At 45.7% G+C, this 27,716-nt stretch overlaps 1 protein-coding gene across 1 annotated transcript in view; it reads left to right on the plus strand.

Moving 5' to 3' along the window:
- The window catches only part of LOC149362550 (sodium-coupled monocarboxylate transporter 2-like), a 38,589-nt gene extending 32,128 nt beyond the window's left edge, over positions 1 to 6,461 (plus strand). Inside the window, exons 13-15 of the mRNA XM_089569752.1 lie at positions 4,920 to 5,020; positions 5,561 to 5,655; positions 6,339 to 6,461. Coding sequence (XP_089425878.1) covers positions 4,920 to 5,020; positions 5,561 to 5,655; positions 6,339 to 6,461 — 319 coding nt within the window. The remainder of the gene's footprint in view (positions 1 to 4,919; positions 5,021 to 5,560; positions 5,656 to 6,338) is intronic.
- The last annotated feature ends 21,255 nt before the right edge of the window (positions 6,462 to 27,716 follow it).

Consider the following 27,716-nt stretch of genomic DNA (forward strand, 5'->3'; position numbering starts at 1 on the left):
GATCCTGGGGTAAATTCGCCGGCCTGGTGACGGCGGTCGTAGGCTGACTTCTGGGAAACTTGAGAGGCTTGGAGCCTACTACGTGCTATTTCGCGCGCCAGCGTGGCCTGGGAGATGGCGTCCCGAGCGTAAGCAGTGGTGGGGGCTGAAGAAGGCGGCAAGAGTGTGTCCAAAGGCAAGGTGGGATGCCTACCAAACAAAAGGTAGAAAGGAGAATAGCCTGTTCTGTCATGAAGGGAAGAGTTATATGCAAATGTCACATAAGGCAAGGTTGCGTCCCAATCTCGGTGGTCTGGCGATACGTACATGGCTAACATGTCGGTGAGCGTGCGGTTGAACCTTTCCGTAAGCCCATTGGTTTGTGGGTGGTAAGCTGTCGCGAGCTGGTGCTGCGTGCCACACGAACGAAGAATGTCGTGAACTACTCTGGATAGAAAATAACGACCGCGGTAGGTGAGCAGTTCACGAGGGGCGCCGTGGTGAAGGATGACGTCTTGCAGAAGAAAATCGGCAACATCGGTAGAGCAGCTCGACGGCAAAGCACGCGTGATGGCGTACCGAGTCGTATAATCAGTTGCGACAGCGATCCACTTGTTGACGGAGAGGGACGTCGGAAAAGGGCCAAGAAGGTCGAGGCCAACACGGTGAAAAGGTTCCAGAGGGATGTCGATGGACTGCAGAAGACCAGCAGGCAAAGTGGTGGGCCTTTTCCGACGTTGACACAGGTCGCAAGCGGCCACGTAACTCTTGACGGAACGATAGAGACCAGGCCAAAAGAAGCGATGCCGCACCCGAGCGTACGTGCGGGACACGCCAAGGTGACCGGCTGTCGGCAGATAGTGCAGTTCTTCAAGGACAGAAGAGCGTAGACGTTGGGGTATCACGAGCAGGAGCGGAGGGCCATCGGAGCGTAGGTTTCGGCGATTAAAATGCCGTTCTGGAGCACATAAAGGTTCAGAGAGGGAGATCGGTTTGCAGAACGGATGCCATCAGAAATAGGACGTAAAGATGAGTCGTGGCGCTGTTCGTTGGCAATATCGGCAAGATCGGAGATAGCTAAGAGGCAGGGCAAGGTCTCAGCGTCCTCTAGGTCAGGTGGTTCCACAGGGTATCAGGATAAACAGTCAGCGTCCTGGTGATGGCGCTCTGACTTGTACACGACGGAGTATGAGTATTCATGGAGGCGCAATGCCCAGCGACCAAGGCGAGCGGTGGGATCTAGTGAAAACAGCCAACAGAGAGCGTGGTGATTAGTGACAACAGCGAATGAACGGCCGAAGAGGTAGGGTCTGAATTTAGCCACTGCCCAGACAAGGGCAAGACACTCGCGCTCAGTAATGGTGTAATTTTGCTCTGCGGCTGAAAGTAGGCGGCTGGCACAAGCGATGACTCGATCCTGACCCTGTTGACGTTGGGCTAGGACGACGCCGATGCCATATCCGGAGGCGTCCGTGCGAACCTCTGTGGGAGACGACGGGTCAAAATGTGCTAAGATGGGCGGAGTGGTCAGCAAATGGACGAGGGTTGAAAATGAGTTCTCTTGAGCAGGGCCCCAGGTAAAGGGGGTGTCGTTCTTCAGAAGATCGGTGAGGGGACGAGCGATGCCGGCGAAATCTTTGATAAAACGGCGAAAATACGAGCACAAGCCGACAAAGCTGCGCACATCTTTCGACGACCTTGGAAGAGGAAAGTCCTTCACAGCTTGAATTTTGATGGGATCTGGGCGTACACCAGAAGCGTCAACGAGGTGTCCGAGAATAGTGAGTTGGCGACGACCGAACTTGCATTTCGATGAGTTCAGCTGAAGTCCGGCGTTACGAAATGCTGTCAGAATATTGGAGAGGCGCTCGAGGTGCGTGGCAAAAGTAGGCGAGAAAACCACAACATCGTCTAGGTAACAGAGGCAAGTGGACCATTTAAAGCCACGAAGAAGGGAGTCCATCATTCGTTCGAAGGTAGCCGGGGCGTTACAGTGGCCGAACGACATGACTTTAAACTGGTATAAGCCATCAGGCGTCACGAAGGCGGTCTTCTCGCGGTCCTTTTCATCAACGGCAATTTGCCAGTACCCCGATCGAAGATCAATTGAAGAGAAATATTTGGCGCCGTGGAGGCAGTCTAATGCATCATCGATCCTTGGGAGTGGATATACGTCTTTTTTTGTGATGCGGTTGAGGTGCCGATAATCAACGCAGAAGCGCCAGCTGCCGTCCTTCTTTTTCACCAGGACGACTGGTGAAGCCCAAGGACTTGACGAGGGCTCGATGATGTCTTTTGCGAGCATCTTGTCCACCTCTTGATTTATGAGGGTGCGTTCGGCGCTGGACACTCGGTACGGACGTCTGCGGAGAGGAGCGGAATCACCGGTGTTTATGTGATGCGTCACCACAGAGGTCCGAGCCAAAACACGGCTATCAAAGTCGAAGATCTCGCGGAAAGATGATAAGAGGCACCTAAGATCGCGAGCTTGAAGCGGCGGTAGGTCAGGAGCGATCATGTCGGCGTAGTCGTCCGTTGGGTTCACTGTTGATGGGGCCGCAGGCAGCCGGCATTGCTGAGTGGAAGGTAAGCAACTGTCCACCACTGATATCACACATTCGGCAGCAGGGCACAGCGTGGCGAGTGAGATGCCTTGCGGGAGCGGTAGGATGGATGAACCAAAGTTCAGGACCGGAAGGTACGCTCGGTTGGCCGACATTGTAAATAAAATGTGTGGAAGCGCAATGCTGCGCGTCAGGGCGACGTCAAGTTCCGGAGTGACTACGTAGTGACCATCAGGTACAGGGGGAACAGATTAGAAAGAAATGTAAGTTGCGGCTTGAGGCGGTAGACGGACAAAGTCGACAGCACAAAGACAGTGTATAACTGGGGACGGCGACTCAGCAGAAAGAGGAAGGTCAAGCTGAACAACATTAGTGGCGCAGTCAATGAGGGCTGAATGCTCACACAGGAAGTCGAGGCCAAGAATGATTTCATGAGGGCACTGGTCCAGAACAGAGAACAGAACGGATGTATGGCGGCCGGATATGGTCACACGGGCTGTGCATAGTCCAACAACAAGAGGCGTTCCGCCGTCGGCAACGCGGAGAACGGCTTTGGGTGCAGGGGTCAGTACTCTTCGGAGGCGGCGTCGTAGGGCTGAACTCATGACGGATACGTGCGCGCCTGTATCGATCAGGGCTCGCACAGGCACTCCATCGACATGAATGGCGAGTAAATTATGCTGTGCGCGAAGGGCTAATCGAGGATTTTGGGACTGGAGTTGTACTGCAGCATCACCTCCAGACACTGCAGCGTCTAGTTTTCCGCTCGCGAGCGTCCGTAGGGGCCAGGAGAGGAGCGACGGCGTTGGGGCGAACGAGACTGTCGACGCAGGGGGGACGGGTAGCGGCTGGAGCGGGGAATCTGGCCGTCGACTGTTGCACTGTGCTGGGCTGGAGGGGGCGTGTAGTGGCTGGGCTGTTCGTCGTTGCGGTGGGAGCTGAGAGGACGGTATGTGCTGCGACGGGATCAATAATTTCGACAGTGGCGGGAGATGTGGCCAATGCGGTGGCAATGGAAACAAATGGGCCTGTCGTCGGTTGTCCGCCAATCGTTAGCGTTCGGCCGAGCGGCCGTCCAAACAATTCGCGGAGTTTCTCTTTGCACACGTCCCAGATGGTCAGATGGTCTTCGTGCGTCTCATACCAGACCCGGGCGGTGTCTTTTAGATAGAATATTACATTTGCGAGCATAAGGGTCGGATCCCAGCGGTTTTAGGTACTCACTCGCTCGTACATGTTGATCCAGTCGTCGACGTCAGTGTTGTCGGTACCAGAAAATGTCCCAGGGTCACGAGGGGGAGAAAGAACGAGTGATGTCATGGCCGGAGCTGAGGTTTGCTGGGCGGCGTCTTGGGTCATGATGAGTGAAGGCAACTGGCGGCCGCTGCGGAGCTCCGTCGTCGGTAGACGTAGGGGAAATCCGCACCTCCACTAAATATGTTGCGGGAAAGAATATATTTACAGATATTTACAAATAGACAAGAACAGCTGCGAGCGGCACCGAGAACACAGTCCGAACTTCGTTGTCGTCTTCTACTCTTCCCACTCGTGCCATCGCTCTTTGTCGTCGTCGTCTACCCGCATCAATGTATATAATCCCAGATGGTTCTGTTAGGATAGATGCGTTATTTTAATATCCCACTGTCATTCATGCGGGAGTGCTTAGTTTTGAAGTTAGAATTTCTCGCGAACGATTGGCTGCTTAAGAAAACGGGAAGAAAACATCGTAAAAATTGCGTGATGTACGCAGTTTCATGAAAACGTTTTGGCGGTTGTTGCAAACCGAAGTTATATTCAGCATGTGTTCGATTAGAATGCTTTAAGGAAAGGTAGACATTACACATTATTCACAGCAAGCACATGACTGTGCAGTGGTGGAACGTGACCACGAAGGAACCTTTGCGTGACCACGAAGGAACCTTTAAAGCAGGAGTTTAAGCCCTTCAGAGTAAACGAAGCTTGAGTGGAAAGTTATTTTAACCCTGCCTTAAATCACAGCATCATTGAGGTTAGATAGCTGCAGCCGTCGTAGTTGTGTGCTGCTCTACATTTGGTAAACTGTAAAATATTGGGCGGGTCTTACGACTAGACGCATCGCTGCTGTTTTTTGCGACATGCATTAAGCAAAACTGATTTGTTGTAAGTCCATATGTATATAGAAGCTAACTATAATTTAGGTTCGTTACTTGCACTAAACTGCGACATTGTGACAGTGGGAAGATAATATCAACGGCGTAGGGCAGGTGTTATAACTTATGAGGTCATCGTCCACCTTTGTTGTTCACACGGTCGATTTTCTAATAATAACTTTTGACATTAGCGCTGCCACAATATAATGTGCGACTAATGTGCAGCAAAACATCCCCCTTTCTCTAGGCCCAGCAACCAACCCATATTTCTCATTTCTTCCTACTGGAGCAGCTTTTTCTCTACAAGCGTCACAATTCTTATAGGTGTGATTCTCAGCTTGCTTACAGGTAAGTTTCTGCAGTCAGATGGTGTGTGCCCTAAGTATGTTTTTTAATAAGGCAAATGGCTTAAGCATCAGTTTCTAATTAGTCAAGAGCAGCAGTTTCGAGACGGTGACCAGGTAACCTGTCATTGCGTGCCCGAGCTGAGCTGATGACGCCTTTGTGCGCATGCCCTTTTTGCTGGTCATTTTTTAAAGAAAAATAAATTTGTGAAGCATACATCTCTGAGGGCCGAGTAATACGTCGCACGTTTTTCAAGATGCAACGTTTAAAGGAAGAAAATGAGACATTAAGGAATAGAAGACGGTATTTGAAGAACCGAATATCACTTCAAATTTGTAGGTAAACAAGCTGCGCAAATTATTTAACGCCATTTTTTCACTCTGTCCAGCCGTGCTTATATTAGCAGTACAAGGTATTTAACCAATAATAAAGTCCGCTGTGAAACGTGTCAATTCATGTGTCAAATGTGTTGGCAAAGCGAGACTTCCGATAAAATCTTTCCGAAGAATACAATATAACTACAAAATTTTTGTTGCTTTATAGACGGTTCAGAAGAATACAAGAAAAACCTGCCCCTGACTAGCAGCTGGTTTTTGAAAACTTGGGTAAACAAGGGCCTAATTTCAGATAACGGTCCTGTGAGTATTCCCAACACCATCTTCCACCTAAAATTTTCCTGACATGAAAAAGAACCACACCTGGGCTCCTTAGCGACATACAGCCATATTAGGCCCAACCACCGCTCATTAGCAGATGCAAATTTCACACCCGTTGTTGACTGTGCTTGGTACATTAAACTGGTCGCCAAAATTCATACTTCGATGAGATTTCGACGCGCCGCATCCCTGCGTGAGTGCATGCCCTTAAGAAGTTACTGCATTATAGGACGAAATACTTGTACAGGGTAGGCTCGGTGCATGACACCAACTTGTGCTGCCGAAAACCCATTAAGGCTGCTCATATTTGTGACTTTTAACCAGCTCCTGGTTGCCTATTGTTTGTTTACTTTAAATTAATATAAATAATATATGCGATTACCGAAGTGCTACAAGTGAGGGAGAGATGAGTTCTTAAATTCAAATTTCCAGACCAAGAAAAGAAGAAAAAGGATTAAGGGCATTTTTTATATATTGAACCATTGCATCGTGCTTGGGAGCAAGCAGAAATCGCCGTGAAAGGCAATGCCAAGTTCGGATTTACGTAGTGTTCGGGAATAGAGGGGGCTTGCCCGGTCAAAACCCTAAACATCCCCCTTATGATGCTTCACTCTACGTGTCATTAGTGAATGTTTTTGTTTTACCTGTGCTTGCCTTTATTTCAGAATACGGTTACTGCAATGGCAATAAATGAACCACTTCTACAAAATGCAAGAATCACGAATGAAAGTCTGCTTGGCGGCGATGCGAGAAATGCTGAAGATCAAGGGACAGATCGTGCAGCGTGATTTTTTTCTTATAGGCTTATCCTGCCTCATCAATAGCCGATGTGGATATCGCGTGTTGCGGAAATAAACGCGCCCCGTAAAATGCTTCTTTCAGCTAAACGGGCGCATTGTTCGAGCTCAAATTACGCATAGGAATGGCATTTGGTCGGCAGAATTGTTTAATACTACATTTGCTTGGGGTACTTACCTGATTCGAACAGAAGAAGTCGGATATTCACATCGTCTCTGGCGACAACGAAGGAAATTAAGCTGCTGTGTCAGCTATCGCACCGGTGGCGCCATCTCGTTTTTGGTCGTGAAGAATCAGCAAAAGAGGGGGGATTCGGGGGGTTTGAAGACGCTCTTTCAACTGGTTTGTTAATGGTCACAGAAAACTTACCTTGGCAAAACTAAGTTTTCAGCAACTTAAGTTTTTTGTGAGCATTAAAAAACCAGTTGAAAGAGCGTCTTCAAACCCGACGATCCCCCTCCTTTGCTTATTCTTCACGACCAACAAACGAGATAGCGCCACCGGTGCGATATCTGACAGAGCAGCTTAATTTCCTTCGTCGTCGCCGCAGACGATGTGAATATCCGACTTATTCTGTTCGAATCAGGTAAGTACCCCAAGCAAACGTGGTTTTAAACAATTCTGCCGGCCAAATACTATTTCTATGCGTAATTTGAGCTCGAACAATGCGCCCGGTTAGCTGAAAGAAGCATTTTACGGGGCGCGTTTATTTCCGCAACACGCGATATAGTTTTAAAAACCGCAGAAGACTGCCCCGTTGCTTGTTTTATGGAATGGTTCTATATAGCATGCTCCTATGGCATGCAGATGCAGAGGACCCGACGAAGACAAGTCGTCTTGTCGAAAAGTTGGAAAGGACACTTAGGTTTGCCGTCCCTTATTCACTCTGTGATTATAAATTATTATACCACTTGACTGAGTGTTACACACCGCTTCCATGCGCTTTGAATAATCCATGCACACAAGCAGAACGAACAGTTTCGCAAACCGATTTGCTAAATAAAGGAATGTTTGCGCCTCTGACGCGATGTTCTGCTTCTGCTATTAGCTCTTATCCTGGTAGGTGCTATAAATGGACCATAAGGCGGCCATTGCGCGTTTACAAAGGGCGGTCTTGCCTCTTTGGGCTTCATCTGCGTGCGGCGGCAGCCACAGCATCAGAAGGCAAAGATGGGTTGGATGTTGGAGTAAGGTGGTAACAGGGGAAGTAATAGCATTTTGAAGTGTAGATGTTGGGGTCATATCAGTAGATTTTTTTTGGCCGTAAAAGTAAGTTTTGGGAACAGTTCTCAAAACTCGCGGTGGCTAGAATTTTTTTGGAGGAGAAATTCTAGAGGCCCGTGTGCTGTGCGATGTCAGTGCACGTTAAAGAATCCCAGGTGGTCGATATTTCCGGAGCCCTCCACTACGGCGTCTCTCATAGCCTCAGTCGCTTTGGGACGTTAAACCCCATAAACCAAACCAAACCATTTCTGTTCTGCAGCAGTGGGTGCCGTTTCGTTTGCATTTATATGTCATTCGTCTTTACCGACGAAGTTGCAGCAGTATCGATGCCCTAAATGTTATTTGCATTTTCTGAGGCTACAGTCATCACTGCCGTAGAAACCAAAAAAATCATCCAGAATACGCAATACTAAAAACCAGACCCCCGAGTATTTCTTCGGAGTTTTGCAACTTTTCGATTGTTTTTCTTTTCATCGACAAACGACCCAGATAGCAAAATCGAAAAGGCAGGAGGGTGCAGCTAGGAACGCGAAGGAGAAAGCCTTAAGAGGCTAGACAGGAAGTGTAGGAGGAAGAAAAACGAGGAATAAACTTTGTTACATCAAAGCAGGAATTGACCGCGGATTCCTGGAAGCGCTGGTCACTCCTGAAGGCCTCTCGCTGCCGCCTTCATAAGGGCCTGGCCAACCTGCTTCAAATGACCGCTCGGCCTAGCGGCCACCAGAGCGTTTTTCTAAGAGGTACGAGAACGAGAGGGGATAAGGGACACGCTCATGGGATGTGGGTTTGCTCATGGGCTGCTGAACAAGTCGGCATATGGTGCTTTCCATGTGGTACAGTGAGATTCATGGAAGTTGGGCTCAAGTTTCACACTGTGCACTCGATATAGAGGAGCGGGGATATAATCCCCAAAGAATGTTTTGATCCTGTTTACTCAATCATATGAGGGCGGATGTGTGGCTCGGCCTAGTTGGCACTGTAATGTGACTGTATGATTGTCGACTGGTTCGTTTTGCTTGTCATTACGGGGGCTGTTGGTATGTTATACGGGTGCGCGGAGGAAAATTTCTTCAGTATATGCATGAATGCGTACAGGTGCGATGGCAAGAAACGCGAACAGAGCGGTGCCTATAGGCGCTCCACTGTCAGCATTTCGTTTCACCGCTTGCTAGAAAATCAGTTTAAATGTTGCAAGTGAAAGCAGCAGTACGAATTTGTGACAACTAATTTTTTAAACACTCATATTGTGCACAAATTTGCACCCGCTATGTAATGCCTAATGATGATATTGAAAGCAAATTATGGCATGATATTTTAATAAGTTTATTGAACGAGTAATAGTTGATTTCGATCACTTACGGAATGAGAGCATCGCTGTTGGCTAAAGAAACAAAATAGTACTTTTGCATCCATTGTTTGATTTCTCGGGTCTGAGAATACGGCGATCATTGTGACGCCACGAAATGAAAGCAGAAAAAAGTCCGGGAAGCGCCTAAAGGAAGACAACACATTTATTCCCTCTCAACAAAGCAATATGATTTGTCATAATCTCAAACAGGAAGCAAAGTAAACACGTACTACGTAAACAGGCCCGCATGTTAAACTTTATTTAGGCAGTCAATAAGCAGTATACAAAAAAAATTGGAGAGGACATTTCATCCCCTACTTAAGGGTAGGAGGCGATAGCGCAGTGGCTTACTTCTGATTTCCATTCTGAGCACTTTGACAACTTTGACCGCATTTTTGATTTTTTTCAATTACTTCAAATAATTAGTTGATGAATTACATGCTCTAAATTCTCTAAATTAACATCGTAAAGGACTGGTTTTTCACTGCGAGCATTCTGACATTTCTTAAAACCGTCTCTTCCAATCTTTTTAATTATTGCATTATTTTCATTACTCACTTGATTACAATGATATCATCGACTCTTCATCGCCTATCACACACCAATCAATCATCAATCATTAAAACCAAAAATTACCATGATGTGGTTTTTTTACGCAGCCCCCGATCATTTCCGATACGTGGTGCTGACTACTACTAGGACAACCGCTTTTCCACCGAACAAGCTGTTTACGCTATCACGTAAAACTGATCGCTAGTTAATGAACCTGCGTAATTCCAACTACAGCGAGGTACAGCGCTTATTTATGGTGCTGAACGTCTTTCACGCTGTGCTGTCGGGTGGCGTCCTCTACTGGCCGCAGTGCGAAAGGTCTACGCACTAATTCACGCTACTCTGCACAGAGGACGCCACAAATTGGGGGTGTGGCGAGCAGTGCCACATGTTTTGTTTTGCATTTCATTTCTCTTTCCCGCCAAATAAGCGCCAACGCCACCGTCCCTCTGAAAGGAATGCACATAACATTAGAATCACCATAAAACATTCGAAAGTTGGCCTGCATACTGGAAAATAAAGTGACGAATAATCGAAAACAAAATATTGTCAGTCAGCATTCAAACAAGAAGGAAAGTCTAAGGGGGAAGCTAGAAATAGTATACTAACAATGATGATAACAGCGAAATTACCCAGTTAATTATCGGCGTTCTGTCAGAAAAATGTCGTGCCGCAGTGCCCATTAGCCGACACTAAAACTTCGATAAAACACCATATCCTATAAAAAAGAAGCTGCCTAACGCACACAGTATGTATATTACAACCTACAGAGGTTTCTGTGTAGCTGCAGGCACAAATGTCTGATATCACATTATAGAAATTCGTGGGTACACTCATAAATCACACCAATGGCAACCTAAAAGAACGTGTAATAGGCACCGGACATCAATTGCGCAATTCCTTAGTAAACCACGAGTGTAACGTTATTCTCCTCTAAAATGTAGCAAGGGTACAAGTGAAAACGACGAGCAAAGGCACTCAAATTTGAGAAAGAACTTGGAAGCGCCTGGGAGATGAAAATCAACATAAATTCTTTCGAAGGGGAAAAGAAGCTGACACCGTGCTCATGCGGTTCTAATTTTTACGGTTAGCAGATGCTGTAATGATCCCCTGCCCCCATTTGTATTTCGCCTCTGGTACACAGTTGGTTCTGTAGAGCCTGCGTCTCGACGACATGTGATGCAGGGATTGGTCAAGAGCTCCACTGAGTTGCTACTGTTTGTGAAGAAGCTGCCCGTCTGACAAATGAATAGGCTATCAAAATCTCGAGCTACAGCTTGGACCTGTCATTGCGTGTATTAAACGAACTTTAACAGATCGTATTTAACACATTGTTTATCTTTCCCGTATTTTTAACCACGCTCTTATGTTTTGAACACTTGTGAAGAGCGATTAGGAATGCCGGCCTTGCTCGTTTTACATTGCCTTTACGCAACGGTCAGTGAACGCGAGGAAGGACGTGCCATCTGTTTTCGCCAAATACTCCATTACATCCTTACTCCGGGTTGATATCCCCTCTAGGTCTTTCTGAGGGAAATTGGGTTGATTATGACTGTTGTAGGATGCTTGACGTCTTGCTGTTTCGAATTGCTCAATCACATTGCTAGAGGATACTTCTGGAGAGGTTAACTTTTAATAAAAATTAATAACACAAAGGCAGACACAAGCAAGGAGAAAACATATTTACACTTCACTGACTCGTAGTTCTAGGTGACGACACCAGCCCTCGGTCCTGCTGAAACAACTGGTTTTAAACCCAGTGTCCCCGCCCTCGGTGGGGAGAATAACCAATCAGGTAACTGCACAAACATCCACCCAATAAATTACTGAGGAAAGGAAAACATCACCAATCAACAATTCGGAAAGGACAACACAACCAATCAATGATTGGTGAAAGAAGGTAAGTGATCGCGACAAACACTGTACACATATGTAAAATTTCTACCATACCGATTTTGGAGAATTATGCTTTCCTGCGGCGAGCTTCGCGAACACTCTCCCTTTCCTATGATGCACATTATTTCAACGTCCGGTTCACCAAAGTTCGAGGAAAGTCACTTCAACCCATCTGTTCAGCATCGTCGCTCCTCACGCCTGCAGCTAGCGTGGCAATATCGTGTTGACCGCGCTTCAAGCTGTCAACGCACGCCGCTGCAGACATGGGATAAAAGCCATGCACTGTGACGCGGATCCGCCTCGCCGCAAGCACGTGCACACGGGATGCGATTTAATGAATCCGCCCCTGAAGGGAGTTTGACCTTTCCCGTAATCCTCCGCTATCCGGTGCCCCCCCCCCCCCCCTTATCCCGCAATGTAGCGAGTGTGACACCCCCCCTTCTGTGCAGTTGTGCGGAGGACGCAAGAGAAAGAACGTAATGGGCATTCCACTAACGCGAACCGGATTCGGCAAAACAAAGTACAGTACCGCGAACTTCACTCTCCGTTTTCAATTCAACGAGGTATTTTTCACGATTGAATAATGATGAGTGGGTTCCAGCAGCGTAGAAACTTGAATCCATAATAAAAGTTGTCCTGACTTACCTTCCCAAAGCAGAAATACCCCACATCACCCCGTTTCACTTGACTCGCTTCTCCAGACTTGAGTGGAGATTTTTCTTCGTGCCGAATGCACTTTCATATGTCTGACGGAAAACGTCGGCACCTGTGGGCGCCCGTCCTTCATTTGGACATATGTGAAGACAGAGGCAACGACGCTCAGAAGGACCCAGTAGCCTGGAGCTTATCGACGAGCATGCAGAATACCGGTGATCAAAATCTTCTGCCTTGGACCTATATTAAAGGGCAACACTGTAATAATGAGGAAGGCTGGTTTTGCAATCCGTACGCATTCTTCTATGTGCGGTGGCTGTTGGTGCGGTAAATAGCGTGTAGTTTTATGTAAATTTTAGATTATCCAAAGCATTCAGTCGTCAGGACAACTGAAGCAACAAAACGCCGTCAGTCACCAAGTCTGGCTTTCTTCAAAAGATCCGTAGAACGCCTTTCGTGCCAAACAGAAAATGTTTGTCTTGCACATCAACGCACAATTCCTATTGTGGCTTTGCAGGAGCTTTTATCAAGTATCTCAAGAACTCGATTTGAAACTCACAAAACGAACCGGACATTTCCTACTGTAATGTCCAAGTGAAAAAAAGAAACTATCCAATCGTAGGGTTTCCCGCATATATTTCAAGAAAGCAATCCCACGGAAGGATAACAAGAGTTGTGAATTCTACCCTTAAAAAGAAAAGCTATGTATTGTGTCGGAAAATTTTGAAAATATCGACAACTGCAGTGCTCCCTATTATTGAACGTTTAAAAGAGTATTGATACCCTTGTCACCGTAAACCATCAAGCGCCTTTTCAGGGAAAGATCGTAAAACTGGAATCCAGAACGCATCCACCATTTTCTGCTGAATAAGAGCAGCAACATCGTCCTGGAGATTTCCAGTCTTTAATATATAGGTTTAGAAATCGTGTCAGTTTCCGTGTGTTCGAGACAGCCCCTGTTTTCACTGATGCGGGCTCATTTTGTCATATCAAAAAGCTTTATCTAACCCGCGTGGCAACACGAATTTTGGGGGCTGAGTACTAGGTAGATTCAAGCTGTTGCTGGAACCATTCAGCAATCCTCAAGTCAATATTACAAAGGTAATTAGCACACAGTGGAAGGGAAATGAGAGACTCGTTTGACATATATATGAAGGAAGCCAACAGCTACCAAAACCAAGACGCATTGGGAAATATTTCTGTATACATATTTTTTTATTATTTTTTTTATCAATATAAGAACAAAACTCTGAATAATCTGTCGTTTAAAGAAAATTAATTATAAAGCAGAACAAAAGCAATCATACCTCCGCTGGAATCCGAACCCACGAAATTCGTAGGTCTTGGGTTCGGATCCCAGCGGAGGCGTGATTGTCTTTCCTTCAGCTTTGTAAGCAATTTTCTTTAAGCAACAGAATATTAGCAGCAATATTCTCTCATTGAGCAACGCCACAAGTTAAAAAAAAATATTTATATAGAAATATTCTCCTATGCATATTGGTTTCGGTGGCTCTTGGCTTCCTTCATATGAATATTATAAAGAAAGATAGGCATAATAAATTCCGTGGCATGAATGCTTTTCGCGGGAAGATGCAGCGTCAGATTCAACTTCGACCCCACTAGCTGCCGTGGCTGCTCCATTCAACCTAAAACTGCGTTTGATGAATCATTCTAGGCAGTACTCTTGTGGCTATTTAGTTCATGGACAAGAGATCTCAAGTATATGGTAAAAAATATGCTCACTTCGCAAATCAAGATAACTGATCATTATTCTGTCATGCACGCAAGTCGGCCCGACCTAAACGAAGGCAAATGAAAATGAAAATGAAAGATCATGAAAATGAAAGATCATCATCTACATCCAGAATGGCAGAAACGTGTAGCGGCCGATCACGACCTCATTAAAACTGCGACGAGTGTCTTCTTCCTTTTGTGGCCATCTCGAAGCAAAATGTTTCGGCCCATCTATTTTCACCAAGTCTACTGTGGTTACATCAAGAAACTAAAGACAAGCAGCTTTGAGTAGAAAAGACCGCATGGATTTCATGAAATGCACCGAAAGCTAAAAAGTTCGCGTAATGTCGATATATGGCACTTGCAGGAAGGCAGAAAGAAAGCAAACTACTGCTAAATCGGCGGCAGCAGATATGACCATAAATTAATTAAAAATGAAATATCCGGGTATTATGTGATGGCGCTTTGAACGATTTATGGTATATAGTGGTTTAACGCCCCAAAGCAACTCAGGCTATAAGGAACACCGTAGTGAAGGGCTCCGGAAATTCCGACCACCTGGGGATCTATAACGTGCACTGTCATCACACAGTACACGGGCCTCCAGAATTTCGCCTCCATCAAAATTCGATCGCCGCGCCTGGCATCGAACCCGCGTCTTTTGGGTCAGTAACCGAGCTCTCTAACCACTTAGCCACCGCGGTGCAGTGATGGCGCTTTGAGTAGATGTTTGATAAGAATCGACGGCCTTTGGAGGATGATTTGTGCATGACGATCACAAAAAACTCAGGGGTGTAATTTGTTTGCGAACATGATACATGCTCTTATCCTTCGTCAATCATTTTTTTTCTCATTTGGAATTACGTGCACAGTTGTTTACTACTCACGAAAGCTATAAAACTATTACGTGACAGGGCTGCAGTGAGAACAACACAAGAGAGCTTCTATAGGTATCGTATGTAATTCAAAATGCGTAATTTATTTTCGATCTCAATGGTAAAGATAAAGAAACGTTGTTTTCAGCGTTGTTTGATGTCTTAAAAGCCTGCCTTAATTACTGCTGATGATAAGACGCTCTAGGCAGCACTAAATGACATTTGTATTTTGGTGGCTTTTATGCTCAGCACAGCTTCTGATACTGCTAAATCGAAGTAATATTCGCCTATAAGGATGTCGAGTTTTTTTTATGCACGCAACATTAAAAGTAGTTCTTACCTACTTGCTTACATTCAAGTTGTGTTTCTGAAACAGCAGAAAGATACCACACCTCACGGAATCAATTGCGGGTGGAATAACGGAGTTTCGTTGTGCACCGGTTGGCTATATGCCTGGCGGCCGTCACACTGCCTCAAACAAGCCGCTCTGAACTGCCGCTGTTTTTGCACAGCACCGGATGAAAAGGATGTATGCGGATGGCATCTGACTGTAGCTTTACATGTACGGTAGTTCTATCATATTTCATGCCGGACATGCCTTTCAACCTTGACGCTTGCTGAAGGTGAAAATAACATCTGTCCCTGAATAGTGCAGGCAGTGGTTACCAGTCTGTTCTCTTTAGTGGTGTTGCTTCCTTTGGATTTATTGACAGTATTCTTAAGTCCGCCTGCATGGCGTAGGTGGGAAACGTACAGAAAAAAAAATAAAGCAACCTTCCTTAACTTGTAACTCTCTGGCCACACAGTACTTCAGACAGCAATGATAACTTGAGAAATGACTTCCACTAGTCAAAATGGTGAAGCACTTCCTGGCAGTTGCTCCGGGTATAAATTACTCCGGTCCATTATAATTATCTCAGAAGGAAAATATATAGCTAAATGAGATCAGCTTTATTGACGTGAGTTGTGAGCGAGAACCTTTAAGAGCAGGAGCAATCAGAAGGCAGGAGAAATTAATTCTCCATATATGTACTTAGTCAAAATTCATCTCTTGTACACAACATAAGCCCCTATAGCTACGGATAAAGGTTGGTGCATATTTTTGCGCAATCCATGTCGCCGGTTTGTCGCTAACGTCGTCTGGAACTTAAGGTGCATTTTTTATTACCGCGCAATTTTGTCTTTAAGCGTATTCATATAAGGTATCAATTTAGGCAGCCTTGCTGAAGGAGGAGGAGGGTACAACTCTACTATGTTGATAATGTCTGTGGTGCTGTTTCTGGAGTTCATAAATTACTGTCACCAAGAAAGGAACCTTGATTAGAAACCATGTCTCGCTTCTACCCCGCACCACTCCATAATGTAACGTTTGTCGCGGCACTGCAGAAAAGAACTTAAAGGACATGAATCTCTTAAGTACGGAAGGGATGTCCTAAGTACGCAATCGCACAACAATGCATATAGGGTTACACTGGAATGCCAGTTGCTGGAAAATGTGCGCTTCGAATTATTTATCAGAGACAGAAAGGTAACTAAAGAATGGGAGAGTGACGAAGCAAGCTAGTTACTGAAACCAGACAGTTCAACTAATGTTCCCTAAAACTATTCTCGTGCTATTGGGAAGAGGGGATACTGCATAACACAGCAGGACAAAGAGACCAGGAGTGCGCATTTCAACACAGAACTCAAGCGAGGACTGCGGGTATAGTTGAAAGGCCCTCAGACACGGACCGCTCGTTGCGATGCAGACTGCTTATCGACTCGTAAGCAAAGCTGCAGGCGAATTCACAACTTACATAAAATATTCATATTAGCACGACCCTAGGTGACTGTAAAGAAGTGTAACCGAGGAGGTACAGCAGACGTTGCGGAACGTGGAAGTGAAGCACATGGGTGATGAGTATAGGACCTTTTTGTTTTTAATTATTTAGCACTACTACCATCACCTTTCCAAACCTTTCTGTATAGTGAATGATGCTACTTCCATTGTCCAGAAGGCCCCTTGCCACTCTCCGACTAGTTTTGATCCCTGCCCATCTATACTGTCCAGAATTTCGCACCCAGCACGAAACAACCTACCTCCCCTTAGAAGGCTAGCCCAAAATCAATCACCCATTTACACATTCAAGAAGTCATGCACCCGCGACCCCTCAACCAACCTTCACCATGCAGAAGCTCCCACCCACCAGGAACCAGCCTACCTCCTCCCTACAGGGACCTCAACCACCACCAACCTACTCACCTACACCATCCAGCAGGTCCTACGCTGCACCCATCCGCTCAGTTTCGCGATCCAGAAGCCTTCAATCACGAGAAGGCCACGCAGCCCTGGAGCGGAAAAGCGACGACCGAATTCAGTTTCAGCAGCCTCTCTAAAGGCGACCGTTATAGAATCGAAATGTACAACCAATGCTGCTAACACTTTTTTGACGCATAACTTCGCGATTCCTGTGCGTTTCTATCTTTTGAAAAACATATGTTACTACAATATAGTTGTGGATCCTTCCATCCTAGCCGTGCTTTTCTCTCTCAGAAACAAGCGCCATACCACCAGCTTCAAAGCTCTCGCACACCTGGTAGGAATTAGTGTCTGTCGTGCAGGGTCTCCGCTCGGTGGCCGTCTTGGACTCTTGCAGTTAACACCACAAGCCGTGCCGCCATGCCCCATTCTGTTGTTTTTTATGCGTATTTTTTGCATGTATACTATGTGGCTCATGGGTGCGTTTTGTGATTTAAGCAAGTTTACTTCCTGGCGTCGTCATTGCCTCATGCAATATCATCTAATCGTGGGTATATTTCCGGTCCGATGCGAGTACCCGAATTACAGCCCAGTTCGGGGCGACGTCAACGTAGCCTGCTCAACACCGTCATGCCGGACTTCTGCGCAAAAGCATTCAATTATCAATGCTGATCGTGACGCCCCTGTCAGCTAACGTGGCTATACCTGCGGTGCAATACGTGTTGCCTGATTCGGATAAAAATCGATTTTTTAAACGTCTTTATTTCTGCATTTAGTAGGCCGATACCTTGCGGCAGAACTAAAGTGCTTCATTGAGGTTGGGGTGGGGGAGTGGTTAAGGGTGGTGGTGAAGGTTGGAATGCGGGTGGGGGACCGGTGTCCGCTTCAGGCGAACTTTTCTTTCCTACTTCAAGGAAGATGAAGGGCCAGGCCATTACTTCGCGGATAAAAATCGATTGGTGATAAATTGCATTGACGTGGCAGAAACGAGAGATTATTCACTCCGCTTCGGTAACTTAAGCTTTCGCAGAGGCCGCCTTTGTCATCTTTACATGTCATCAGGCGTATATCATCCACTAGCATTTGCCTTTCCCGCGTCATTTGCTGCAAAATCTCATTTTAATCTCGCTCATGCCGTACTCATTTTCGCTGCGTTGTTCTCGGTTGGTTGAGTCATGCTTAGTCAGGCCTCTGCGTTCTCTAATCTTTTGATTCTAATTGGTTTATAAGGAAAGGAAAGGGCGCAATATCTGTCTTACATACGTCGGTGTGCATCTGAACCACGCCGTAAGGAAAAGTTGGAAGGTAGGAGTGAAAGAAGGAAGAGAGAAACAGGTGCTGTAGTAGGTGTGCCTCCGGAATAATTTAGATCACTACAGGATCTTTAACGTGCACGCACACTGCACAGCACAGTACGCAGGTGGAGGCAGAGCAATCCCCATTTCCACTTCTAGGGGAGGGAACGAACGTGTGCAGACATCGTACATCACACAGGCGTTCTCTCCCCGACAAGTGGAAATGGGGAGTGCTCTAGCTCCACCTGCGTGATGTACTGCCCTCTCTCAACTGCCACCTGCCAACCTGAAACATTGTCACCTACTGCTGTCTGGAGGTGGCAGGCGGCAGCCCCCGACGCACCATCTTCCCCATGCCACGCTTGGCACGCGGAGGCTTGACAGAGAAGCATTATGGCATTATTAATGCTCTCGTCCCTTACAAAAAAGTTTTAGACAGTCTATAGAGTGTCTATAGACTTCTGTATATGAAGTCTATACACTGTCAATAGCCAAAAGTCTACAGGCAATAAAAATGAAATAGTCTATAGAGAATCTACAGATTTATGGCCATACACTTTTAGTAGACTTTTGTCTATAGATGGTCTATAGACTATGAATAGACAAAAAGCAATATCTATAGGAAGTCAATAGTGTAAATAAGAAGTCTATAGACTGTCTATTGACCATCTTTATAATGGCTGTTAAAAGCCCTCGCTGTGCCGCTCACAGTCGGAGGTAGCGTGCGCCCGATCTCGTGCGTGTTCGCAACAAGCTTGCTATAACTGACACCTTCGGAAGGATTGCGGCTGCAGTTATTTCTACATGCCTTATTAAAGTGCTTGCCAGTTGCAGGCGCCGCACATGACACCTACAATATTAGTTGAAGGCAACACTACAATTTTCGCGCCTCAGCACAGCTATTGAATATCAGACTTCGCTAATCAGAATGCTAAGCCTTCTTTTTTAAGCACGCAACATTAAAAACTGGTATAATTATTTGTTCGCAATGACGTGCAGTACCTGAATCTCAGTGTAAGCAACAAAAGGATACTAGAACTCTCGGAATCGAATGCGGTGAGAAACAACAGTGCTTTGTCGTGCACTGGATGGTGGCGTTCCTGACGCACGCCACGTGTGCTTTAGAATGAGCCGCTCTGAATAGCCCTAGAAGGGCAACAGCCTGTCTAGTCTGCTCAACACAAGATAAAAATGTTTCATGCTGACGACATCCGGCGGTACCTTTACATGTACACGAATCCTGTCATATCTAATGACGCATGTGCTTTCCAAACTTCACGCTTGCTTAATGAGGGAGTAAAATTAGCCGCTTTAATATAGGATGCTCTAGTTACCAACTTGTTAGGATTGGTTGAGCTTGATTGCGGAAATTTATTTATAGTTTCCCTAAAGCGCAGACTGCACCGTAGAGGTGAGGGATACGCGCAGAGAAAAAGGTAGAATAACCTGAGCCAAAAAATATTACAGACCCTGCTCATAGACTGTTTCCGACGGCAAGCCTAAGTCCAGAAATGTCTCGCATGGGTTGAAGCACTCAAGCAATCCCTGCATTCTGTTATGAATAAATAAAGCTTGTACTTGAGAAAGTCTAAAGGAAAAACCATTTATTTAAAGTTTATTGCAGTTAATAGCAGATAACTAGCGCGGAACTTTTCATAGTCGCAGCAATCCTTTTGATCGCAGTTGCTGGCTTCGTGAAATGTGAAAGAACAAGAGTTCAATTATATAAAAATTATTTTTTGATTAAATTTTATAAACATGCGAAAGCAGAACTACATGAAAGATTACGAAAATGAAGAAAGAATTCTCTGTCTTCGTCTTCGCACCGCGACTGGATGTTGATGAAGACGGCGATGTGCAGTGCACAGCGCTAGTCTGTTTTAGTTAACACGGGGCATGATCGGCCGCTGGGCAGTGCGCTAGATCGCAGCCTATTGCTCTTGTGTATTGGCCAGCGAAGCTGATATGTTTCCGCCACCGCGGGTCCGAATCCGAGTAGTGGCAATGATTGTGTTATGTATTTTTATTCATTTACTTTACTTGGAACAAATCCACAAACATCGCAAGGCCTTGCTCGGGTTTGCCCAGCGGATTAGTGCTGTCGCACTAAAATCAGAAATAACGCTCAATACCACGTGTCATAAAAAGGTAATGATTTGTAATTTATTACTGAAGAAGGTTTTTAAACAGAAGTCTCGTGTGCCACATTTTTTTCCCTTACACTTTCCAACCTGCGATTTGCCATGCACTTGCCTTAGAGGGAAAAAAAGCACGTAGGCTGGACGTGCGCGCAGAGAATAGTAACACAGCTGGTTTCACCGGGGTTCGCGTTCCCGATTGACGGCTGTTCCGCCATCTTTTACAAGGTTTTTTTTGTTTTGTTTTTGCTGCGGCCTCATTTGCCATGCGCTTTGACCTCCCTTCAGCCTTCTCTCCACTTTTATAGCGCTATATATATTTCTGCCCGTTTCGCCATTTTTTTAATTAAAGTTGTTAGTCAGTGCTGTGTTCCGTGATTCAATGTGTCTCTCTACGTCCCCGCGTCCGAAAGTTCAGGCTGGCCCGCATATGGAGTCGTCCTAACTGGCCCAGTAGAATGCCATTTTCCTTCGACTTTTCGGCCACGTGTAGTGCATGAGTCTGGGCATCGGGTTTACATGGATCTTCCTTCTCGCGGGTGTCAGTATTAGGGACTTGACCTCATTAGTCTTTAGTACAGTCATTAGTCTTATAGAAAAGCCTCGACAGGATTTCCTTGTCTGCCTTCGTTCTTGTTAGGTGTTGTTTTTGACTTCAGAATCGTCTCCCTGAGCTCCCTGTAGGTCTCGTGTACCCCGGACTTTAGATTGATGTTCGTGAAAGGTTTAGGGAAGTTTATAGGATCCGCTTCTGATGGTGCCGAAGGCACTTATACAGACTATACAAATCTTTTGATAAGGGAGACCGTAGATAATCCTGCTTACGACTACGGCCTGTACTTTACGTAGGATATGTCTTCCTCTCTTAACTCTTTCCGATACCGGGTTGCCCTTCTAATCACCCTTGAACCTTGGCTGACTGTGGCTTTGAGAGTCTCGGTCGTACATTACGCTCTCAAATTCCTTTGTGACTACTGCCTCGAAACCCCGATATTTTTCTTTTCTTGAATTTTATAGTCTCCAGTTTGCGCTGTATTCCTCCCGTGGACTTGTCAAATTTCATGTATAGCCTGATATGTGCGGATTTCTCTGGTAAACATTTAATACTGCTCTCTCCGGCGAATTATTCGACTAGGTCTACAGCCTTTTGCACTGCTTCTTCCTCCTGCGCCAGGGATGCTTGCGTTGCCCATGCGGTGCTGTCGTCTGCCTAGAATTTGAAGCCGTTATCTTCGCTGGTTAACGGCTTTCTGGCGAAGTTAAGCATTGCCGTGTCGAATAGCATCACACCGACTGCGGAGCCCTAGCTGTGCCTTTGTTGGGCTTGAGTACCGTGGGTGACAGGCGATAGGAGTTGAGTCAAGTAGAATATTTCGTACAAAGAAAATTTTGTCTGTTTGAGTCTCTCTGCCGACGTGGCGCAAAACACAACGAAAAAATAGCGTTAATTCTGAACACTATCAATGTTCGCTTTTTTATTTCCTAAGCCCTCTGAGCCCCATTCAAGCGGTTTGAACAGTAAAGGAATTCCGCTGCGGGGGCGAACACGGGATTGAACCCGAGAAGGAGAAAGCCCAAACCGGAAACTAAACAATATATTCTCGTTCTGCACCCTGTCATTCATTCGTGGGCTTCATCGATCGCTCACAAACATGCACGAAGCTTTATGAGCCACTATAGGTTCATAGCTAGTGTGGCAGTGCAGAAAAGCTTTTCACCGATACGTGTGTGCGTAAAGTATTTCTTTTTTTATGAATGCAAGAAAAATATGGCCGCTGCGAGTAAACTGATTGCTCCATCTATAAAACCCTTCCGCCGTAACAATTCACGACAATAAACTGGCAATGACTTCGTCATTCATTCTTTTGTGAGATTATTCTGAAGATTAGGGTTAATTGTTCCCAAAACGTTACGCTCGAATTGCTTCAGTATTTCACCTCAAGTAAGTGATTTCTCACCATAGCGTTGCCGTCGGACACGCTGCATGATTGAGACCACTCTTATAGGCTATTTCATGTTAGTTTAATTTAATTTACGCGTTTCGACCACCCCTGCTGTTTCCTCTGAACTTAAGGGCAATTATTATCAATTCAAGTGCAGAAGCAGAATTTTCGCTAACAGGTTGGCAACCTGCGCCTGGCTATGGAAGAGACAGACCTTAATTAAGGAACTGTCAAGCTTGGTTCGAAAGAGTGTGACGCATGCGGTGTTGCGGATTTAGCCTAGATATACAGCTGTGGTCAGATGTCGTCTCTATGCAGTCTTTTCATCCGGTGCTGAGCATGCAAATAGAGTTCGTTGCGCTCCACAGCCTGTTTAGAGGAGAGTATTTGAAGCACACGTGTGGGCGCCATTGTTTTTAGCGCTATCATTTCGGAGAGGTATGGTATCCTTTCGCTGTTTGCTCTGAGAGTCAGAAATACAGCATAATTGGGAATAAATAAATATAGCCTGCATGCGTACGAAAGAAGGCTCAGAATTCTGATCAGTGAAGACGTATGTTCTGCTAATACAACAGGTGAGAAAATTGACATTTTTCTTTTTCTTCTTAGAGCTGTATTCAGCAGCAATCAAAGAAAACTTTTATTCTTCACACATCGCTATTTAGAGCCGAAGATCCGCTATATCGACCGTTTATATCGAAAGTGATGTCGTGGTATAGTTTTTTTTCGTGAATATGGCGCCACTGGAACCTCTCGTGTGCCAAATGTATTGAAATCTTTTATGTCTTCGTTGCCCAGTTGTCCAAACTGCGACTAATGTTGAATAACCGGAAGATGGTCGCTTTCTACTCGGAAAAATAAATAAGGAGGAAATTTCGCTAAGCATTTTGTTTTAAAACAAAGCATGTGCCCGAGCTCTTTATCGGAAAAATGACATCCTCACTTATTCATGAAACATAAGACCCTTTACCTAGTACTTTTTCGTCGCAGATGGGCGCTTTTGGTGTTGTTTTGTGCAAGAAGTAGGAAAATTTGGAGTTTCTTTTTAATTGCCAGAAACGACCCATCTTCCAAATCAGCACGCTTTTCCTTGAACCTTATCCTGCGCCAAGGGCTGATACCGAATACCAACGAGTTTCATCTGTTAACCTTGTTAACGTCATATCTGCTGCAACTCCTGCATAATAGTTTCCTATCTACTGTCCTGCACCTTCATTTTGTGGGTTATATCGCCACTCGCAATAAAATGTTAAAGGGGCCATGACATCCTACTTTCGCACGTACCCTGCTGATTGCATTTCATTCCCAACTCATTAAATTACAATTTTCTCTAGTTTCGGTGCTGTGCGGCAGATATTTTATAAACAAATTTTTTTTCGTTTCTTTCGCGAACTGCTTGCTCTACTGATCGTTGACATCACAATGGCATACCCGTCCCACGTCGTTTGCTGCGGGCTGTTGGCTGCGTTGAGGTGGCTTACATGCACACTGTGGACGGCGGTCGTTCGAAATGTTTTTTTTTTCTAGCTTAGAGAAATAAAATGCATTTTCGTGTTTTCTTTTCGGATGCCTCCAGCTTAAAGCGAGCTCAGGGGTCCTTAGCATCGCTAAGCCTGCGTGCATGCCTTCGCGAAAGTTCCCCGCGAAAGGCGTGGTGTTCTTTCGCTGGCTACCAAGTTCTTTCCCGCTATTCGTCGGCTCAATAATCAAACCCAAATTATCACAAGGTGCCACTAGAGTAAGCTTGCGGCACGAAAAGAGCAGAGAAAAGTGCCGAATGCGACGGCTTCCCACTGCATGTGTGGGTGTGTAAGTCAAACATGCATTCCTTTCGGCTCTTAGAATCCTTTTGCAGAACCACTGGCCGCTGGCAAAACCCAACATGACTCGAAGTTCCCGAGGAATGCGACGATTAGGATAACTGGATCACCGCGCTGAGGTCGCTTACATATTGAATCTAAGAAAAACAGAAGCGCTGAAGTATGCAACCACACAAGAAGAAGGAACAAGACACAAGCGCTGTGTCTTCTTTGTTCTTGTGCGGTTGCGTGCTTTAGCTCTTCTATTTTTCTTAGATACAATGCACCAATTAGCCTGAAAAGAAGTTTTGATGAAGTCGCTTATATAGCTGTGCACAAAAAGTGCTGCTCGTTTACATGACATGAAACGCAAGGTGTGCTCTCCGTATCTTAAATGTTATTTACTCTTGTTCAGATGCTCAGAAATTGTTGTTTTACTCGCTTACACACTACGATAACACGACGAAATAAACGCCGACTGGGAGACGCTTCGCGTAGGAGCGGCGCTTCCCCCTAATTAGTACTGTTCAAATTTTTAAATCGCTTTGCCTAAAACTGCGTTCGGATACCACTTGCATTAATGAAAACAGCAAAATTTGTTGTCCACAGTCGACGCCCATGACTGCTGCCAGCATGCGTTTAGCTTGTGCTCTGCAGACTGGGTCACATTGGCACATCTTCCTTATTGTACGCGCTTCCTGCGATGTATACAGTCGTCGCTTTTGAGATCACTGTAGCCGAAACTTCACTGGACGGCTATTTTCATGCGCTAAAACTTGTGAATTTGCTCTACGAAATGGCCGAAATCGCTCACACGACACTTGCACACTCGCTAGGCCTCGTCACAATTGTTAAAAATTGGCAAGATCTGGCAAAAGTTCATCGCTGATGAGCTATTAAAGTGATAGATATGAAATACAGCCGCTCGTTTCTCTTTTTCGGTGCGGATAACGGACACACAAGCGCAGTTTTTCAGGCCGTCGCCTCACCAAGAGTGAAGCTTTTGCTGGGCCGCAAAAGCCCAGACGACGGCGGCGAGGAACAAGCAGCAGCGTCGTGACATGTTTTTTGCCTGTGTCGTTTGCCTGGCCGTTCCTTTCTGTGCGCAGGCACTGATTGAAAGCACATCTTCGGTGGTGGACTCACGTTGCGTATGTCACCATGGCTAACATGAGGCCCAGTAGGATTTAAAATTTTTTATGTTGAATGTAATACCAACTAGCCCCCCACCACACTCTTCTGGTTTCCACTACGCACCCTCTGTACACTATACTCCGATTGAGTCGTTGGTCTTGCTGGCATCGTCTTCTGTCTAGCGTGACAGACCGCGTGTGTCAGCGATGGCATCTGCATACCAAGCAGACCACCGACCGCTGATCAGCGTAGCATCCGCCTAGTATGACAGGGCCCTAACTAAACAGAAGAAAAACTGCGTTATTGTTCTCGCTTTTTCGGTGCTAGTCACTCGTATATGAGGGTCGACTGCTACTTCGACCGCCAGCGAAAGTACAGGGGACAAGAGAGTTCGGTGCGCGCACTGCAGCAACGGTAGGAGACGATGTTGCTCCGTGCATGCCCTTGTGACGTCATGAGAGATTTCAATATGGCGGTCGCTGCCGGTGGGATGAGTTTCTCTGTCTCAATTTCAATCGTATTTTTTGGAGTATACAGCGCGTCCTGGGCACCGAAATTTTGTAAATTGAATCATGGGCTCTTGAATTAGTGGCTGAAATACAAAACTGCAATTTGAAGAATGACCATGCCATGGCCTCTTTAAGTGTGCTATGCATTTCAGCATATTTCCTTGCCGAATTCTTTTCTGAGAGTTGCTCGTCGTAAATACCTTTATAGTCGTATATCCCTTAAGGCTTGCCGAAATATGTGCTATGACATAGTCAGCGACTGAAGACGACAATGCTGATTTCAGCGCGGTGGCGACCAGTTGCTTTCCATGCAGTTTTATTATTCTGTATCTATAGAAAGTTGGTTTCCTTACAAGAATTTGTTCTGTTCCTTTCAGTGGAACCGTCTTTTGTTCATGCTAAAGGAATCATCAGGATAGCAATATCGTAATTTTGGGAACTGGTTATATTTTTCACTATCTACTCGAGATTCATTGTCCATAAAGAATAGCGTCCCCAGATAGTGTTGTTCACAACGCTTGCGAAGCACTCTCATTTGGGCGGTGCTTTGCATTTGGTGCATTTGGTGCATTTGGGCGGGCGGTTTTAAAGATGCACTTGCCTGTTTTGGAGCATTAACGGCTTTGGCGGCAGTGTCCCGCGAAGTTGAAATGAGGTGCACAGAATAGTGGTGCTCTTCCCACACCCTGAATTTATGGCCTCCAATTTTCAGAGTGTTTTCAACAAGTGCTGGCGTCTTTCATCCTACAGCGCATAAAATGCGGTACTTAATGGCACACTGAATGGCGCAAACCGTAGCCCAAATTGTTTTCGCCGAATTTTGTGTTTTAAAGGCGTATTCACCGCGATTTTTTTTTCCGTTGCTACATGCTTTTTTTTTCGATTTTCAGTTATGGCTAATAACTCTGCTCTTTTTTGGCACATGATAAACCAGATTGCTCGCCTTCAGCCGTTGCCGTACACAATTCCTTTCTTTTCATTTTGTAGAGGTGCACGGGTCCTTTCGTCTACCCGAGAGAACGAAGAATGGATGCCAAAGTGCTCATTCCTGCTTTTTCCATGATCTTTCTTTCGTTGTTCGGTAATTGATGACTTTCGAATTTTGATTTATTAAATCAGTCGCTGATAACTTCCTTTCGATTACTTGATGGTACATTACATAGCGGGTGCAATATAATAAGGGCGTAAGTTATTCTATGATGCGAATACAAGGAGCGGTAGTCGGCGACCAGCCCGACGGCTGCTTTCAGTTTCCATAGTATAAAACACATTTAGATTATTATTGTCCATTGCTTATACTCAAAATTCAATGGAATAACTGCTTCGGCAAGCAAGCTTTCACATTTCCCAGATTTCTGACTAGGGTAGCTGAGATGTTACGGACGGAGATTCCTTAAGCTTATAAGCGCAGTTTTGCACATCCTGTGATCTTCACGACAAATCTGTTTGACTATAATATTTTTTTTCCGGTTGCGCTGGCAGGATAAGTTCGGAAGCTAAAGGTTAGGTGAGCAATTTAAGCTATACTTGGGGAAATTCGGGACTTTTTTAGGAAATTACGATGAACTTACATGTGCACGTAAACTTACCTGCGGCAGAAGTGATGTTCGCCTACGTTCGCCGCAGATGGCCGCTTGTAGTTGATTCATGACTTTTTTTCTCTAGTGCTTCTTGAAGGCACTGCGGCAGCACCGGCCTTGCAGGGGGAAACAATAGAATATTACAAGCAACAACAAGAAGGTCAGTACGATACTTCAGGAGAGCATACGGAAAGCCACGGTGTCAGCCGGGCCGCGGATGTCTTGGGCTCACTGGAACTGGTCGGTGAGATCACCATCTTTAACTTGGACACGTGGCTGAACAAAGGAAGAGGGTAGTAACTATGTCTGTCTTGATGGGCGGTTG

The sequence above is a fragment of the Amblyomma mixtum genome, chromosome 2 (genome assembly GCF_055824585.1).
Source record: "Amblyomma mixtum isolate Tamu chromosome 2, ASM5582458v1, whole genome shotgun sequence".
NCBI lineage: Eukaryota > Metazoa > Arthropoda > Arachnida > Ixodida > Ixodidae > Amblyomma > Amblyomma mixtum.